This window comes from Argiope bruennichi, chromosome 8 (assembly GCF_947563725.1).
Source record: "Argiope bruennichi chromosome 8, qqArgBrue1.1, whole genome shotgun sequence".
In the NCBI taxonomy this organism is placed as follows: domain Eukaryota; kingdom Metazoa; phylum Arthropoda; class Arachnida; order Araneae; family Araneidae; genus Argiope; species Argiope bruennichi.
Window position 1 is genome coordinate 68,003,208 of NC_079158.1, and position 17,831 is coordinate 68,021,038.

The 17,831-nt window shown below is 24.8% G+C and overlaps 1 protein-coding gene across 2 annotated transcripts; it reads left to right on the forward strand.

The window, feature by feature from the left end:
* Positions 1–139: 139 nt before the first annotated feature.
* On the forward strand, positions 140–17,173 carry LOC129981221 (endoplasmic reticulum-Golgi intermediate compartment protein 2-like). Of its 2 annotated transcripts, none has more exons than XM_056091970.1 (11): positions 140–201; positions 1,423–1,516; positions 3,256–3,364; positions 3,467–3,513; positions 6,328–6,544; positions 7,225–7,320; positions 9,253–9,308; positions 10,348–10,446; positions 11,715–11,812; positions 13,926–14,088; positions 16,943–17,173. In XM_056091970.1, the coding sequence occupies exons 1-11, from the start codon at positions 169–171 to the stop codon at positions 17,101–17,103; spliced, it is 1,173 nt and encodes a 390-aa protein (XP_055947945.1). In that variant the 5' UTR covers positions 140–168; the 3' UTR covers positions 17,104–17,173. The 2 variants fall into 2 exon arrangements, with proteins under 2 accessions (XP_055947945.1, XP_055947946.1); XM_056091971.1 differs by lacking the exon at positions 140–201 and adding an exon at positions 217–432.
* Positions 17,174–17,831: the final 658 nt, after the last annotated feature.

A 17,831-nucleotide genomic window follows, 5' to 3' on the forward strand; every position in this document is an offset into this window, starting at 1 on the left:
AATCAAATATTATTCTAAAATCATTGTATTTATGGATAAATTCTCTTAACTTGGTAACTTTTATGAAATTATTTTCTTTTTTTGATAAAATACTTTATATAAAATCTTTACAAATCCTGATTATGATTGGCATTCTTTCGGGAATCTCATGCGGTAATTCTTCTGCGAATGATTTTATTCGTAAAAGTAATTGAAATGAAGGTAAGATTGTATTCGTTTCATCGGCATTTCAAAACTGAAAGGTTTTGAAAGATGAAATTTTTGATGAGTTTTCATAAATATAATATTGTGGCTTATAGAAAAATATTTTTTCTTTTAAAAAAGTAAAAGCATAAACTTGGTCTGTTAAATAAAATTATGAAATATTTTAAGTAGTCATTTTATTTTAAAGTAGTTAGTTTCGAAATTAGAGCTTTTAAGGAATAAAATCAAAGTAAGTTTTTAACATAATTTTCTCTTTATGATTTATTAATGTGACTTTGACTGACTTTACTTTAATATATCAATCCTAATATAATATTTAAAATATTGTTTAAAAAATAATTAATGATAAGAACGCACAATTCCAGAAAATATTTACTTCGAGTGTTAATAATACTATTTATTATTAACATTAAATAATATCACCTGCATTATTACTTATCTATAAAAAATTAATTTAATTTGCCGAAAACTGAATTGATTAAGCAAATATTTAATACAAAAATAAAATTACTTGGACAGAAAATAATTTCTTACATCCCTTTGTTTGAAAATTTTTCTCTATTTGTTTAGGCTATAATTTACGTGCAGTTGAAGGATTCTTTGGTAATATTAGTTGGTTTTAGAAAAATTTCTTCAGAAAATCCCTGCTGACTTTCTATTTTCATTTTCAAAGTTTTCTAATGTAATACTAATTTTGTATATGTGATGTTGTTAATAATCTTTCTGCAATAATGTTGATAATGATTGAATTTTTTATAACAATATTTTTATGCACTTAATAATTATCCTTTATTAATTATAATGGTTAATTTATACCCTTTGTATTTGTTTTTCAAAATGCTTTTAGACGCAGGTTTAATTGTTATTCCAAATTTACTTCATTGGTTTTCTGTTTCTTTGTAATTATCTCTTCAAAATTGATTATAAACATCAAAATGATGTTTGTATGTTTTCATGATTGTTGAATCAGAGACGCAATTTTATGATAAAAAGTTGAATCATTAATTTAATAGATTGGAATATTCATAAATGTTTATTATTATTATTATTATTATTATTTTAAATACATATTCTACTTCACATCTAAATTGAGTTTTTCAGTAATTTTAAGTTTATATGTCTTTATGCTAAATCATCTGATAAATCTCTAAAAATGTTTAGTTTGTTTTACAGCATTTGCCATTTAAACAAAACTATTATTTATTTCTTCATTGATAGAAAATGCGGCGCAGATTAAAGCATGTTGAAAATCTAGATATTTTTCCTAAAGTCCAAGAAGAATATACCCAACCAACTACTTCTGGTGGAACAGGTATTTATTTAAAATTGAATATCAAGGAAAATATTAAACTAATTTAGTTTTAAAGACCTATTTTCTGTTTTTTTTAACTTACAAAAATTATCCAATTCTGCTTCAGAAATTAAGCTAAAATTATTAGAAATGCTTATAATTTATGTTAAAATAGATATCAGGATAATCATGTATCTGCTGTAAAAAATTATTTAAATAAATTTAATTCATTTATCATGAGATTTCATCATTTCATCAATAAGGTTTTGCAAATTCATTTTATATTCCCATAGGAAAGGAATATATATATTTGAAAAATGTGGATTGGAGGAATAGTCATTGATTTTAACACTTTTTATTCTTTAGAATTTTATACATATACTCATGTTTTCAACTTTTGTCAAGACTTTTTTACCAAACCATAGTGGAAGTAGAGTGGCAACCCTAGTAGTTAAGCAGAAAAAATGAAAGAAAGAGCATTGATCCTGTATAGTTTTAGAAAGAATGTTCAAGCATCGATGTTTTGATTCCATAGGAAAATTAAAAGACTGGGCAACTCCAAAGTTTCAGTGAGGATGGAGTGACTAGGGAATTATTTTTACATCATAACTACTTTAAAATTAATACACAGGGGGCATGCACACACACATATATATTGAATTTTCCTTTCAGCTCAATCAGTCAGAATTTTTAATACATTCTAAATTTCAGATAAAAAAATTAATATCTGATTAAATCAATGTTCTTCTCCACTATCCTTCTTTCAAACTTAAATTTTATCTTTGTCATCAGAATTGACTTGTGAGGGGAGGTCTACAAAAGATATGATTGCACAAGACTCTCTAAGTTCCCAAGCAACTGTTTGTTTTTGCAAGATAAAATGTTTCCTTTTTGTATGTGTGTGAGATCTGAATACTATCATTCAATTTGTGCACATTTAATATTGGTTAATATGGAACAAGATTAAGTCTTGTTATGGTTCCAGGTAGAACTGTACCTACGAAAAGAAAAAGATAAAAATATTTGTAATTTAATGGCTAATTATTAATTATGCATTTTTATCACAGGATGTGAAAATAAATCAAATAATTGCTTTAATGTAATGTTTAGACAATTTTATACCATGACTAATATGGCTGAGATGCAGAAAGAAAATATATGTTTAACTCTGGGAAACTGAAATAAAGAAATTGAAATCTTATTTATTTTTTTCCCCTTCATTTCATGTGAAAAGCAACTATATATATATATATATATATATATATATATATATATATATATATATATATATATATATATATATATATATATATATATATATATGAAGGAGCCAAATAGGCCATTTTTATTTCAAGAAGAATATTCCTAAATTTAATATTTTCTGGTAATTAACAGTGTGTTCATTTCTGTTATGGAAAGATTATAAATTAATCATGAGCATGATACATTATATAATTTCCTTTATAATTCTAATATTTATTAACTTATTGAAAAGAGTCTTCTTATATGTTTCAAGAACTTAAATCTAACTTAGCAAGGTATGTTGCTATAATATATGTTGTTGGTCTTCAGAATTTTGTTCTGTGTATGAATACTGTGTGTTGCTGCCTAAAATTCCTTAGTCCAAAAGTAACTGTATAATGTTATTAACTTCTAATTTTTTTTTTTTTTTAACATTTGAGTTTTATTTATTTTGTGTCATATCCTCGAATAAAAATATATTGATTAATATTTAATTGCTGCAATCTTTTTTTTTACAGTATCAATTTTGAGCTTTATTGTCATCATAATACTTGTTTACACAGAAATTCGTTATTACAGTTCAAGTCAGCTTAAATTTGAATATAGTGTTGATCATGATATTGATAGGTAAGTGTTTTAAAGAAAAAGGAATTAAATTCAATGTTAATCTTTTACAATTTTGCAGTGTTTTTAGTCTAAATAAACTAATTTAATTTTTTGCTTTTCTAGTAAGCTGAAAATAAATGTAGATCTTACAGTGGCCATGCCTTGCTCTAGTAAGTATGTTTATAATTGAAGAATTTTTTATCTTATAAAACCAAATACATTGAATATTTTTAAAAAAGAAATTTAAATGTAAAAAAGAGATTCATGTATAAAATTTTTATTTTATTCAGTAACTAATTGTTAATAAACAAAATAATTTTATAAACAATATTCATTATATATGTGCCTATTGATTGATCATCACCTTAATTGCATTTTTAAAAACTAAATTTGAAATTATATAACTACTTGCATTTATTTATATAAAATAATTGCCATCCATGTGTATATTATGAGAATAACAAAAGACATTTAAAATTTCTGAGTACATGAACCAACTGAATACTATAGAAAATCTTGTTTGTCATATTTTATTCAGGAAACCATTCAATAGTGTATTAAAAATTCACATATCTTTTATTTATTCATTCATTCATTTCACTGTTTGCATTTTTTTTTTTTTTTTTTTTCCCCATTTGGTACTTTTTATTTTCTTCTCCTGACAGCCTTGTTTATCATCTCATTTTCATTGTTCATCTCTCATCATAACAATAAAAAGTAGTAATACAGTTTTAACTTGTAGGGCTGCTTCTTTTGTGTTTGTGCTGCAAGATATTATTCACTACCTAAAACAGAATTATTTTTTTAACAAAGTATTTAATGGATTTATTTTCTCACTGAATTGCTTATTAACTGATCATCTACTATATGTAGCTTTAGTATTCAGTAGATTTTTATTTCAATTCTTATCAAAAATATTTTTTATTTAAATTTATAAGAATGCTTCCATGTGCGGTAGAATGGGAGCTATTTAGATTTTTAACTATTTTATGTTATTTTAGTTTTAAGTATTTATGAAATGCATCAGTTTAAATTATGTGTTCAAATTAATGCTGTAGTAAGAAAATAATGAAAATATTAAAATTGCAAGTCTAATCGGCAGTTGTTTAATTATTCTTATCTTAATTTATTTTGTAAACAAATTGCATTTTCAGATCTTTTTTTTTAACCTTTAATTGAATTTTTTAAAAGGAGTGATATATTAAATTCAATACAGTGTTTTAACATGAGTTTTATGCAATCCCTGACTTTGCAAAAAAAAAAAAAAAAATATTACAGATTTATTAACTAAGTCCAATGAATTTTTGCATGAAATCTGTTGTTATATCTATCTTGTAATTGCAACTCAAGTATCATTTAAAAGTTTTTAAAATATATGGTGTTTTCATTTATAAGAATTATTGAAAAATTATAAGACAACAATAAATTACTTTTAAACTCTGATATGCAAAATGTGTTAGAATGCTGTAGATTTTCCTGAGTGGGAAAAAAATTATTTTTAGAATGAGTTTGTATTTGTCCATGCTTATGTTAACACCATAATTTTAAAAAAGTATTGAGTTTGATTAATGAAATTTAGCAAATAGTCTTTGCTCTAAAATTTTAAATCCATTTCAAATTTTAGATTAAACTTTCTAAGGATAGATTTTGTGACATATCAATACGTAATACAATATAATTATTATCAGGAATTTAGGATTTTTTTAAAAAATGACTACAGCTTGGAAATTACAAGTTTAGCCTTTATATCACTGTGTAATGTGAGATATTGATTATAAAATGTTGTGAATAATAGTATTTGTATTCCATAAAACATAAACATTTAGTGTAGTGTATTATAAATATAATAATTCATTTTTTCAATTTCTTATTAAATTCATCATGTTTTTATAATAATTTTTGTTCAAAGATTTAACAAGAAATCCAGGGTAAGATTTTTTTTATTTATTAGAAAATTATTTTTCATTTATTTGAAACTCTGATTTCTAAACTTGTCAAATCCTGGCATTGATCTTTTTAGATTACAACTCTTGTGGTAAATTTTTAAATGTTTTTCTCATAATGTCAAAAAGAAATTATGATATCATGTGTGTGTGTTTTCTTTTTATCAAAAAGAATTATGTTTTTAAGTTTATATTTCAAGTAATATATGTTTTTAAGTTCTTGTAAAAGCTTTGATGAGAATTTTTTTTTTATATCATAAATTTTTGATGAAAATTAGGAACAGTATATTATTTCTCATTAATTTTTTGTTGTTGTTATACAATACAATTACAAAATACAAAGATTGTGATTTAAAAACAGCTCCTATTAATAAGCTAGAAATTTAGGTTGATTCCTTTTTTCCAGTTATTAGAAAAAGATTCCTCTGATTTATTTTCTCCTCTTATTTAAAAAGGGTGCGGATTATGATGACAGGAAAAAATGCAACTGGTCACAGCTTTTCAAAGAGGTGTCAGGCTGTGTTTAAAAAGTAATAGAAATTAGGGATTGAAAAATGATTTTCAAACTCCTGACTTCTGTAAAATTCCAGTTATTGAAAAACTTTCAATATTAAGGTCTTTCATTTTAATGAGACAATTTTTTATCTAAATTTAAAGTATCTTTCTGTCTTCATCTGTAAAGAATTGATGTGGAAATACAAATTTCTACCAACCTTGTATGAATTTACTAGATTTACACTATAATTTGCATATTACTAAATAGCAAATGAAAAATGCTGTGCATACATAAACATATCTATATATGTATATAAATGTTTAAACAAAGGATGATTGGGATTTCAGAAAATATGAAAAAGAAATTTTCTGAAGTTGAACCAATCATTATAATAGGTTAAGTACTTCTTAGGAATCATCTGAAAATGGTAAAGAATGTGTGAATGTAAGATCTTCGGTGAGCCTGTATTGTGCGTATTTGCTTTCCTGTGTTGAACAGTTTTGTATTATATCTGTTTGATTAATTGTTTGCTCTTAATATTTTAGAAATTGGTGCAGATATACTGGATGTTACTAATCAAAATACACAGTCTTTTGGAGAACTTGAAGAAGAATTAACTCATTTTGAGTTATCACCACCTCATCGAGCACAGTGGGATACAATGCAAAAAATAAATTTGTACATCAGAGAAGAATATCATGCTATTCAAGATTTAATATGGAAAGAAGGATATTCAAATATTTTAAAAGGCTTACCTACAGGGTAGGTGTTGAATTTACATGCCTTTATATATATATAATTTTATGACATATGAAGCAATAATAATACGTATGTATTTATATTATTTTGAATGTATTAAAATATATTTTATAAATATATGAATTATTTTTTTAAATCTGCCAGCAATGATCAGCTTTCTTTTTTAGTTTAGTGAAAATAATTTTCAATCGGTAAATGATGTCCTATCAATTTTCAGTAAATACTTTTTAATGTCACTGATTGCTTTTTCAAGAAAAAAACAGACTGTACTCACTTTTTTTTTTTTTTTTTTAATTTTAGCATTTAACATGGTAAGCATTTAAAAGAGAAATATAGAAAATATATTGTTAATATTTAAAAGAGATAGTAACTAAACTAGAATGTTTAAAATATCTCATTGAATTCTGGCTTGTACGAAAAACATTTAACTACTTTTAATTGATAAAAATCATTCCTAAACTTTTCCCTTTTTTTTTTAAATTATTGATCTAAATTATTTAAAAAACAAATTTATATTAGTAATTTAATAAGATTTAAATTATATTTTATTTATACTTTTCATGATAAATTATTCTTTTGTTAAATGTTCAAAAAATTAACCATTTAAATGTTGGTTTTGAATTATTAAAATGAATTATTTGAATTTAATATAAGGTTAAATTAAAAATTTTAATATTATATAGAAATGATGTTCCTGTTGGGAAACCTGATGCTTGCAGGCTGCGTGGATCCTTAATTGTAAATAAAGTTTCTGGAAACTTCCATATAACTGCTGGAAAGTAATTCAGTTTTAATTTCTCTTATTCTAATATTTCTTTAAAAGTAATCTTTAAAAATGAATCTACATATTCTTGTTTAAAAAATGATTTATAAAATTTTTTTAAATATTAGCTTTATTTCATTTAAAATTTTTGTATGTTTGTATAAAATGATTTATATTATGGTTTTTGAACTTAATATTCATATTGCATTAATAAAATTCAAAAAAAGTTTAAATTGTGTGTGTGTGTGTGTGTGTGTGTGTGTGTGTGTGTGTGTGTGTGTGTGTGTGTGTGTGTGTGTGTGTGTGTGTGTGTGTGTGTGTGTGTGTGTGTGTGTGTGTTTTCTAATAAAAATAAGTCTTTTTTTATTTACATGTTTAAATAGAAAAAGTTAACTAATAGTTTAAAATCAAAATTGAAAAATTTACGATTATCTATTTTTAAAAATAATTTTAAAAGGCTAAATATATTACATGTTAGATTTTTTTTTTTTTCAAAGTTACCATTAATTTTTAAGTAGTGCTAATTTGACATCTGAATTATATTTTAGAAAGTATTTTGTTGTGGAGACTTTTAACACTTTCCATACACAGGAAAAGGTTAAAAATTAAAATAGCTCCCATTTAGGGACGCTACCTATCTGGAACAATCAGTTTTAAGAAAATTTTAGGAGATGATTATGTAATTTTTCTTTCGACAATAACAATAATATGAATATTTTTGGTGCATAATTATTTTTGTTTATTTCCAAAAAAATATAAAATATTTTAAAAATACATGATTTTATATATTGCCCTAAAATTATTCTAAACTAAATGTAATACTTTCTAATTTTTAAAAAAATATGCACCATTTTATGCAAATATTAACTAAGAATTAAAACATTGATTATCAAATAAAAAAAATACCTCATTATTTCAAATGAAATTTCATAAAACTCGAAACAATACCATGTGCTTCTCACATAAAGAGATTTTGTATATTTGATTCATTAAACATGCTTTTTGCACTAAATTGCACTTTTCATTCAGAGATATTAATATGTAAATGGTATTGCCATTGAAGCACCCACACAGGCATCCATTTCGATATGTTTAGAAAAGAATTTGAATTTTATGTAAAATTATAAATATCATGATAGAATTTAATAATATTGGTAGAATATGATCAATTGATTGTGTCAGAATAGTTATCTGAGAATTTTTTTAAAATTTCAGATTCAAATAAAAAAAAATCTGGCTATTTTAAGTATAAAATTAATATCATAATGAAAAATTCATTTCAGTGTGCTGCCATTTGTATTTCCAGTAATAATGGGAATTTTAAAAAAAATTTAATATGTTCTTTTTTTTTTTTTTTTTTTCTTTTTTTTTTTAATACTGATAAGCCCCGCCCCCCAAAAAAATTACCTGGGTTCCTCATGCTATTGAATATGTAGATTAGTTTTTGAATTTTCATAAAAATGTTCTTAATAGTAAAAAATGATTTTTAAAAAATGTTCCACATCAAACTATTTATATTATGAATTTATTATGTTTTGCATATATTTAGTTTTTGAAATAAAATTTGTTTTTATTTTCGAATTGGTAATTATTAATATGTTTAATTGCTGAGGTTAATGCTCCAAAGTTATTATTAAGTTGTTTAATATAATATCCATAATATTGTTGTTTAATGTATATCCTGAAATATCTATATTAATATAAAAATTAAAATGGATATTTCAGATTTTGATAGATCATATTGCATTCCTAACAGAAGAAATAATGATCAAAACTTTAAATTAATATGTAGGAATGACCTTTAAATTACTAAGATTTAATAATATTTAAAGTATAATAAATACTGTCCTAAAAACATTCTTTGTTATTCCTTTGAATTTTTCTTGTTTTATATGTTTACATGTGATTAGAATTCAAATGCGGCTCTTCTGTAATTTTATTATTTCAGGCATATTCCTCATCCTGCTGGACATGCACATATTTCAGCTTTCTTAAAAGATTCGGGTAATTATATACCATTGCTGATATTTTTTAATAAATTAAATCTAAATATAAATACAAAAGCCATGTTTAAAAAAAAAGCATTGTTGTATGCATTATCTGAATATTATAAAATGTTGGTGGCTAATATTCTGACATTGGGAAACTGCAGCTAAGAGATGTCAGCTTGTAAGATAGAGAAATCTCTAATTATTAAATCAGCAATAGTTTAACATATTTACCATTTAACATTTTCAAACTTCAAGACAAACACCAGAAAATACTAAAGCAGAAAATTAAGTTCCTTTCTCTCCCCCCCCCCCCTCCCCTTTCTCCACATTTTTAAAATGATTGAAGTGCAGTATCAAAAACATCAAAATTTTAACTTTTTTCCTTGGAAAAAAAATTGCCTCTGCAATTAAGAAGTGAAAGATAATTGAGGGTAAATAAAAATTAATTGAAAATCCTTCTTTATTGTACTTACTAATAATTTAATACTATTTTTTTTTTTTTGATAATTTATTACAGTTGAAAAATCTGGTTGAACTAAAAAATCTATAATTATATTCTTATTTTAAAAATATCTAGCACAGCTATAGATAGATTTAATATAATAAATTAATTGTTCCCAATCTTGGCTATTTCTGTAACAACACAAATGACTAAACTCTTATTTTAAAAATTAAAAAGAGTAAAACATATTCTGCAGTGTACTATAAATTGGAGTACTTTGTATGTGATTTTAATGATTTGAGTGGTTAAAAGTGATGCAAAAAATATAGATGATTGTGCTATTAAGGATTAAAAGCTACAGAACTCTTTACTCATACACACACTCACAATCGCATCATAATCAATCACTACTTATATCGCATAAGCCTCGATTGAATACAATTGTGTTATCTATATCAAACAATATGTTACAATAATTTGACTTTATAGATATTATTTGTTTAAACATCCAAGTTATTATGCTCTGTATATTTAGTATTTTTATTCTTTTTTTTTCTTTTTTTTTTTCATTGCATGCATATGGAATATTACATTACAAATTTACTTTCAGATTATAATTTTTCCCATAGAATTGAAAGATTTTCCTTCGGTGAACCAACAGCAGGAGTATTTGATCCTCTAGAAGGAGATGAAAAAATTGCTCCTACTAGTGAGTTTTTTCAATATTTTTATAATGTTACAATTTTCATTATTTGAATTTTTAATGTAACTTGACATTTCTGTGAAATAAAATTTTTGCTTTTAAAATTTTTTTATTTTTTTCTGCCATATTACTTAATTTGAAATTTATACTTATATATATTTATACTTATATCATTGTATATTTATATTAAATAACTGATGTTTATTTCTTTCCTATAAATTGGTTATTCAGTTCATTATAACTTGTTAATCATTGTGCATATCAATATATATATATAACTCTAACAGACATTGCAAAGAAGTCATTTTTATTGTTTATTTTCAAATGCAAACAAACTATCATACAAATTTCAGACTGTTTAATTGAATGTTTTTACAACTGCATTAAATTGAGCATTTCACTTAGCTATTTAATGGAGCTCCAAAATATTATTAGAAATGTTCTGGAAAGTGTTTGCCATGTCATCAAAAATTCTATTTAGCCAAGAGGGAAGAAGATATAAAAGTAAAAGAAAGAAGCTTCAAGCAAAAAGTTTAATTGGCCACAAAAATAGGCTTAACCACCGTCTGTTTGTTATCATTATGACTTGCTTATGGAAATTGCTATTCATATCTTCTAAGACAATTATCTTACAAAACTGTTAATATTATCATAAGGCTCAAAAAATTACCTTTTTAATGATATCAATTTTATTTCCATGCAGTTTTGCCCTTAATAATATTTTTTTTTAATTCAATGTATTACTCTATCTAAACATTATCTTTAAATATTATTTTGGAATTAAAATGCATTCATTGAGACATACACCTGCATACTTTTAACTCCATAGTAGAATTTTCACTTCCACTTTTATTTTGTAATATATTCACATTTTAATTTGCAATAAACTGATTTAATCGAATTGATGTGTTTCAATTATTCATTCCATATTTTTCATTAACAACCTGAAAAGTAAAACTTTGGGTAAATAAGCTGGTCGTGAAAAACGGTTAGATTATAAAATAAATTTTAATTCTTTCCATATTCATAATAAAGACTAGACTAAGTTTTTAATATTTTTCTATTATTTTCTGGAGTGAAGTTGAAATTGGAAAATCATCTGAATTTATTAAAGGTATCTGTCTTATCACCAGATTTGTCCTAATTAGATACCCAAGATGTATTAACTTTTTTAAAATTGCACTTGATTACACTGAAAAATGTTCTGCTTATTATTTTATTATATTCATCTATTTTTTTATCAAAGTTTTCTAATGTCTCATGTTTGATTTTAGATTTCCATATGTACCAATACTATTTAAAAGTTGTTCCAACTGAAATTATCCACAATAACAGGAAACAGAGTACTTATCAGTATTCAGTAACCGAACAGGTATAGATTATTTTATTATTTGTTGAAATGATTTATTATCATTTGTTTGTAGTTCTTCCATTCGTCTTAATCTTTTCTGGGGAGAAGGAAGAGGATTGTGTTGTGGGGGTAATATAAGGCACATTGCTAACTCCTTTTCAGAATAATTGATTTAGGGATTTCTATTGAATTTAAATATGTGCTTTGCACATAATGGGATAAAATTAGTAGTTGATATTAATTAATTATGATTAATATACTCTGAATAGCAGAGTATATTTTCATAATCCAAATATAATATTTTCAATCAACTTTTCAGGAATTTTGTGATAATTTATGATATAAGTCTATGACAATTAAATGTTGACCATTAATTTAAAAACATAAGCCTTGTAATGGTTTACATAAATAAAAAAAGGAATAACTATTTTTGTGAAATTTCAAGTTGAAGATAATATAAGATGTGTTGCTCTTACTTGGGAGAGAGGTATCTGTTGAAATATTTGGACTTTCAGCTATTTATTTTTAATTTTGAAAAATATTGTTTGGTTTTTATTTCCTTGTCTTCAAGTTATTTTTGCTTCAGATTTACATAACATATTAACAGCGTCAAAATCTATATTAAAATGAGCTTGCTTCATTATTTAAAAAACATTTTTTTATGTATATATTATCAAACAAGATTAGTCATTTGTTTTAAAATTTCTCACTGCTATATGATTTTTAAATACTACTGATTATTTTCCTTCATTTATGTTATTTTTTATTTTTTTTTAAAGTAAACAAATTCAAAAATAGTTGTGAAAGTTTTAAAGCACAGTACTATATATAATATTGATAATAAGGGGGAAATACCTTTATTCCATTATTTTTGTGCAAATTTTCAGTAGAAGTATTAGAAGAGCAAAGAACTTTGGTTTGTTAGTATCTGGTTTTGTTTAATTATATCTTATTAGCCACCTATGATGAGCTAATTCACTAGTAGTATTGATTGTATTTAATATCAAGTTATACTTTTGTCCATAACTTGATGCTCACGATTTTTTAAACTAAGTATTTTTACTTATCAAATTGTGATAAACATTGCAGCTATTTCATTTTAATAAACTTTCAATCTGTTCTGTTTATTACATACATGAGTCTTTCAAACGAATTAAGTCCCATGTCATTAAAAATAAATCTGTCTAGCATTTCATCTTCTTATTTCTATCTACAGATATTAAATAGAATCCTTCTTCTTTAGTTTTTAGCAAAAGAAGAAGAAAATTTGGTGAAACAGTGAAAACTTTTAAAATTCATTTCAACAATGTAAAATATTTGTTGTAAATATATGCATATTTAGATTACCTTATGTTTTAAAAAATTGTCATAATTTAGGAAAATCAATAAAATTGATAGCATTAGAAAGAAATTTTTTTTTCTAAAATATTGTAAAAATAATATTTTCATAAGTTATCATAATAAAACATCAAAGTCATATTTAATTTTTCATTAATTGAAATTAAATTCTAATTAAAAATTCTAAAAAATTACTCATGAGTTGCACATTTTTGTCTTTCAAAATATGTTTATGCCATATTTGGATGCTTTAGATCAAATAGTTTATCCTGTACATCACTAGCAGACATGTATTCTGCTTTATCTTTAGTAAAAAGGATAAGAATTAAATGGATTAATTTTATTGAAATGTGCCACATCTAGTATTCTAATATCAAAAATGAATGCATAAATTTTGTTCCTATGTTGCATTAGAAGATAATTTATACATTATTAAATTAACTTACCTACCCTATATTAGTAAATTTTGATTTTAAATTTTCTGCTATATAAGCTGGTCCATACTGATCTAAGCTAGTAGGCAAAAGTCTGGATGCCTTTCACTCCTACCACTTTCTCAGTAATCCCTTCTTATTCTGCAACAGAATAAGAAAGGATTACTGGGTCACTTTGGAGTCTGGGTCCCTGGTATTTGATTTTTCTCTCAGCAGGTTTTTTTATAAAATTTGGCTTAGCAAGTTTATTTCGAAAATATTTTTTTATGTGTTAAAAATTATATTTCATAGTTTATATGAGTAATTGTCAAATCTCCCCTATTTCAGTTATTTAATTTATATCATTGTTTGTTCATTGATAGTCTCGTCCTATAAATCACCACTCTGGAAGTCATGGAGTACCTGGAATTTATTTCAAATACGACATGTCTTTTGTCAAAGTAAAAGTTACTGTGGATAAACACTCAACTTGGAGATTTCTTGTTCGTTTGTGTGGTATTATTGGAGGAGTATTTGCAACTTCTGGTAATTTGCTTTCTTCATTCTATTTAGTAATTTTTCTGACATTACTAATAATCAAATTGTGTGTATAATCTTCCTATAATTTTACAGTTTTAATACACTGGAAAGCAAGTACTATTAAAGATACTAAAATAATAGTCAAATATTGTGCATTTATAACCATGAAATTCTTCATTGATTCTTGAGTTAATGAAAGTATTTAGTCCATTGCTTAATAATGATAATTGAATAAAATCTATTTTTAATTCAGATAATACTTTGGTTTTAAAGATGAGTAATTTAACCCTCCAAGCATTAATTATTTGTATTTAATAGCTTTTAGGTTAAAAAAGAATGTATTAAATTTTTTTAATCATTTTTCTGAAAATGTAATAATACTTTATCCATGCATTTTAATTTATTTATGCATTAATAACATGCATTTGAGTTGAATATTAAAATTGAGTTGAAAATGGGAGAGGAACTGATTCTGCTACTCAAAATAGCTGAAATTTCCACTGTTATGCTGAGCTTCATACCAAATATTATGAGGCTTCTGTTAAATTTTTAAATAAAAGACCTAGATTTTTCAGTAAAAGACCTTTCAGTCCTAGAAGACAGAGTATTGTGTTCCTATATAATTATTACTTCTTAGATCAGATGTCCTAGACTTTTTGTCATCCTATAGTTATGGCATTATTTTTTCTTTTTTAGATTAAATAGTAACAGTAAAAAGGATGATATGCAAATCTCTGCAATTACAGTGGAACCTCACTTAATGGGTATAATTGATTCCCAAATCTTACTTTTTGTCTGAAACAATTTCTCTTTGAGAAACCATATGATATAGAAAAATGTGTTACATTCTGAAAAATACTCAGACAAATTTATAATAATATAGATTATTATTTATAATGCATGTTGTTTTACTAGATGGTTGTCTGTGGCTACACTTCAAAATTTGGCATAAAAAAAAGAGAGAGAGATAGCATTGTAATTTTTAAAAAAATGTGTTGTATGCTGCCTTAGTAGGCTGATGCTCCAATGTTCTATGCAATAATTTTCCATACTTTTAGCATCTGTCTTATTTCATTGGAAAATTGTTGCACTATTAAATCTATCATTTCCTCCTATCCTGATCAAATCTTTCCCATTTGTATGGTGTAGTGTGGATAGGAGGATACCAGCTCAGATGTCGTCCTCTTCATCTGACTGCGGTTCAAAATTAAGAAGTCTGTCCTTAAATAGCCGTAGTGTTGCTTTAAAACGGGACTTTAATATAACTAAACTAAACCTGACAACATCTTCTCTGCTGATTTTGCTGTAGCACAGAATGTAGTTTCATAGGTTCTTTAGTAGTTCTGGCTTTGTTCTTCCACCTGCTCATCAATGTCATTGCTGTCCACCTCAGCCTCATAATCTTGACTAGACACAGTCTCATCAATTAAGGCTCCATAGGCACTTGCTGAAACTCCTCTGACAAGGGGAGGGCACGGGGTTAAAATCTAAGACCGAGATGAGATACAGTATAATGACAGTATACATTTAGAATGTTCATTCATGAAAATATTAACACAATGGCCAGTCAATTTCGAGAAAATGATCCTCAAACTTTTGGTAAAGCTTATATACTGATAACTTGACTCCCATCCCGATGGCATGGTTGTCTAGGTAACCGTCTCGTTTGTGGAAGGTCAGGGTTCGAACCTGGCTGGAATTTTTTTTTTCTTTTTTAATAACTTTTATTCAATAAAAAATTTACAAATACTCTTAATTAATATGTTTTTAATTTTTTTCATCCAAAATAAATATTTATTATTGAAATACATAATAATAACATTTAAATTTAAAAAAATTATAAATACAGATGCACTTTTTAAACAAAATAAAATTATTTAAATTTAATCAACTATTTACAGATAGTTTTAATTAATATGCTACTTATTTTTATGCAAGGATAAATGTTTATTCTTTTTACACTCAAATTATAATTTAATGTTTAAAGGAAAAATAATTAAAAACATAACATTAATGGCTACAGATAATTGAACCTGCTTCCATCATTTTCAAACAATTAACTTTCAAATTCTTATTTTAATGATAATAAATTATCAATTCTAACTCAATGAAGCTGTATTTATATCAAAAATTGAAGAGAACAGCTGATATTTGTTAAATATTTAAGCAAACATCCCCAACTGTAGTAATCAAAAGAAATAGTAAAAAGCAGGTGTTAATTTATTGAATGCATAGGCAGATGATTCAAAGCATATACAAAATTCTTATTTTATCGAATATGATCAAGAAATAAATTCTTGCAAAGATAGTGTAAAATTGTACACCATCAATTGTCATCACCAATTTTTAATAAGATAAGGTATGCATGGTACACTGCCCAACTTTCTGATGAAAGAGATATATTTTTAAATGCAAGTGAAATTTGTTTTTCCATAGATCTTTTAAAGAAACCTTGCTGTTGTGGACAATCATCATTTATCAGTTCTGCAAGATGTTGAAATGTTATTTACTTATTAATTAACAGCAATGATAATGCAATATCTCATGATAAATATTCAAAAAATATTGATGATTAACTTCTTGCATTTGCAGTAATACATCTTTTCAATACTTGGATTCTTTGAAAAAAATTTGATAGAAAGCTTTGATTTGTATTATTTTAAAAACTTGCAAAATAGCTCTTGATAAACAGGAAATTTTATAGAAAATATAATAATCATAGAAAACTTTGATTATGATTAAATTTAGAATTGCAAGTACAATAACAGTTAAAAATATGTAAAAAGTATTTTTTTATTTTTGAATAATAACAATGGCTGTTGTTTTTTACCAGCTTAATATCTTTGTTTTTTATTTTTAGGAATAGTGAATGGTCTTGTAAAATTACTTATAGACTTTGTCAATAAAAAGAGAAAGGGAACACCGAACAAGGGAAGCTCACTTTCATCTGTAAACCTAGCAGCAGTCCAAATTCTATGTGATGACATAATTAAGGAACCCAATACAACTGTGCAATTATAAAAAATCTATACATAATTTATAAATATCATGTAATTTAAGTTTTATAATAAATTATTTTTTATTTTGTTTCTGTTTTATCCGTTTTTATGTATTTTGAGCGAGAAAAATAATTTCAGCTTAATAATGTGTTTAAAGAAATTTAAGTTCGCATTTCACATTACATCAGTATGATATGGTATTATCTTAAATAAAATTATCCATTATTTATTAGTTTAAAGTAACTAATTTTGTATTTGTTTATGATTATTTATTGCTCTAAATTATTCCTTTTATATTTTTGTTGAAGTAATTAATAACATTGTTATTATTTCCTTCAAATTCAGTTCTAATTCTTGCTTATGTTAAATCTCAAATCTTACATTTGTCTTCTTAATATATCAAAGCTATGTATAATAAAATTTGCATGATTTAAAAAAAATCACATGATCAGTATAAAATTATAAATATGATAAATTCTGATTTTCAGTTTGCTGATAAACTTCAATTTCAGTGATTCAACACCGATAATTTTTCACTTCATTTCGCACTTCCAATTAAAAAATGGAAGGTTTCAACAATATCATGATTAGAATGCGGTTAATAGTATCCGAGAATTGAATTTGTGTTTTAGATGCGTTGTTTTTACCCGATTAAACAAAAATTTGTCGCAGAACTGCACTTGTAGTCACAAAATCCCACACTTATTAACATAATTTGATATGTTTAAGTTATTGCGTTTTTGAGTTATC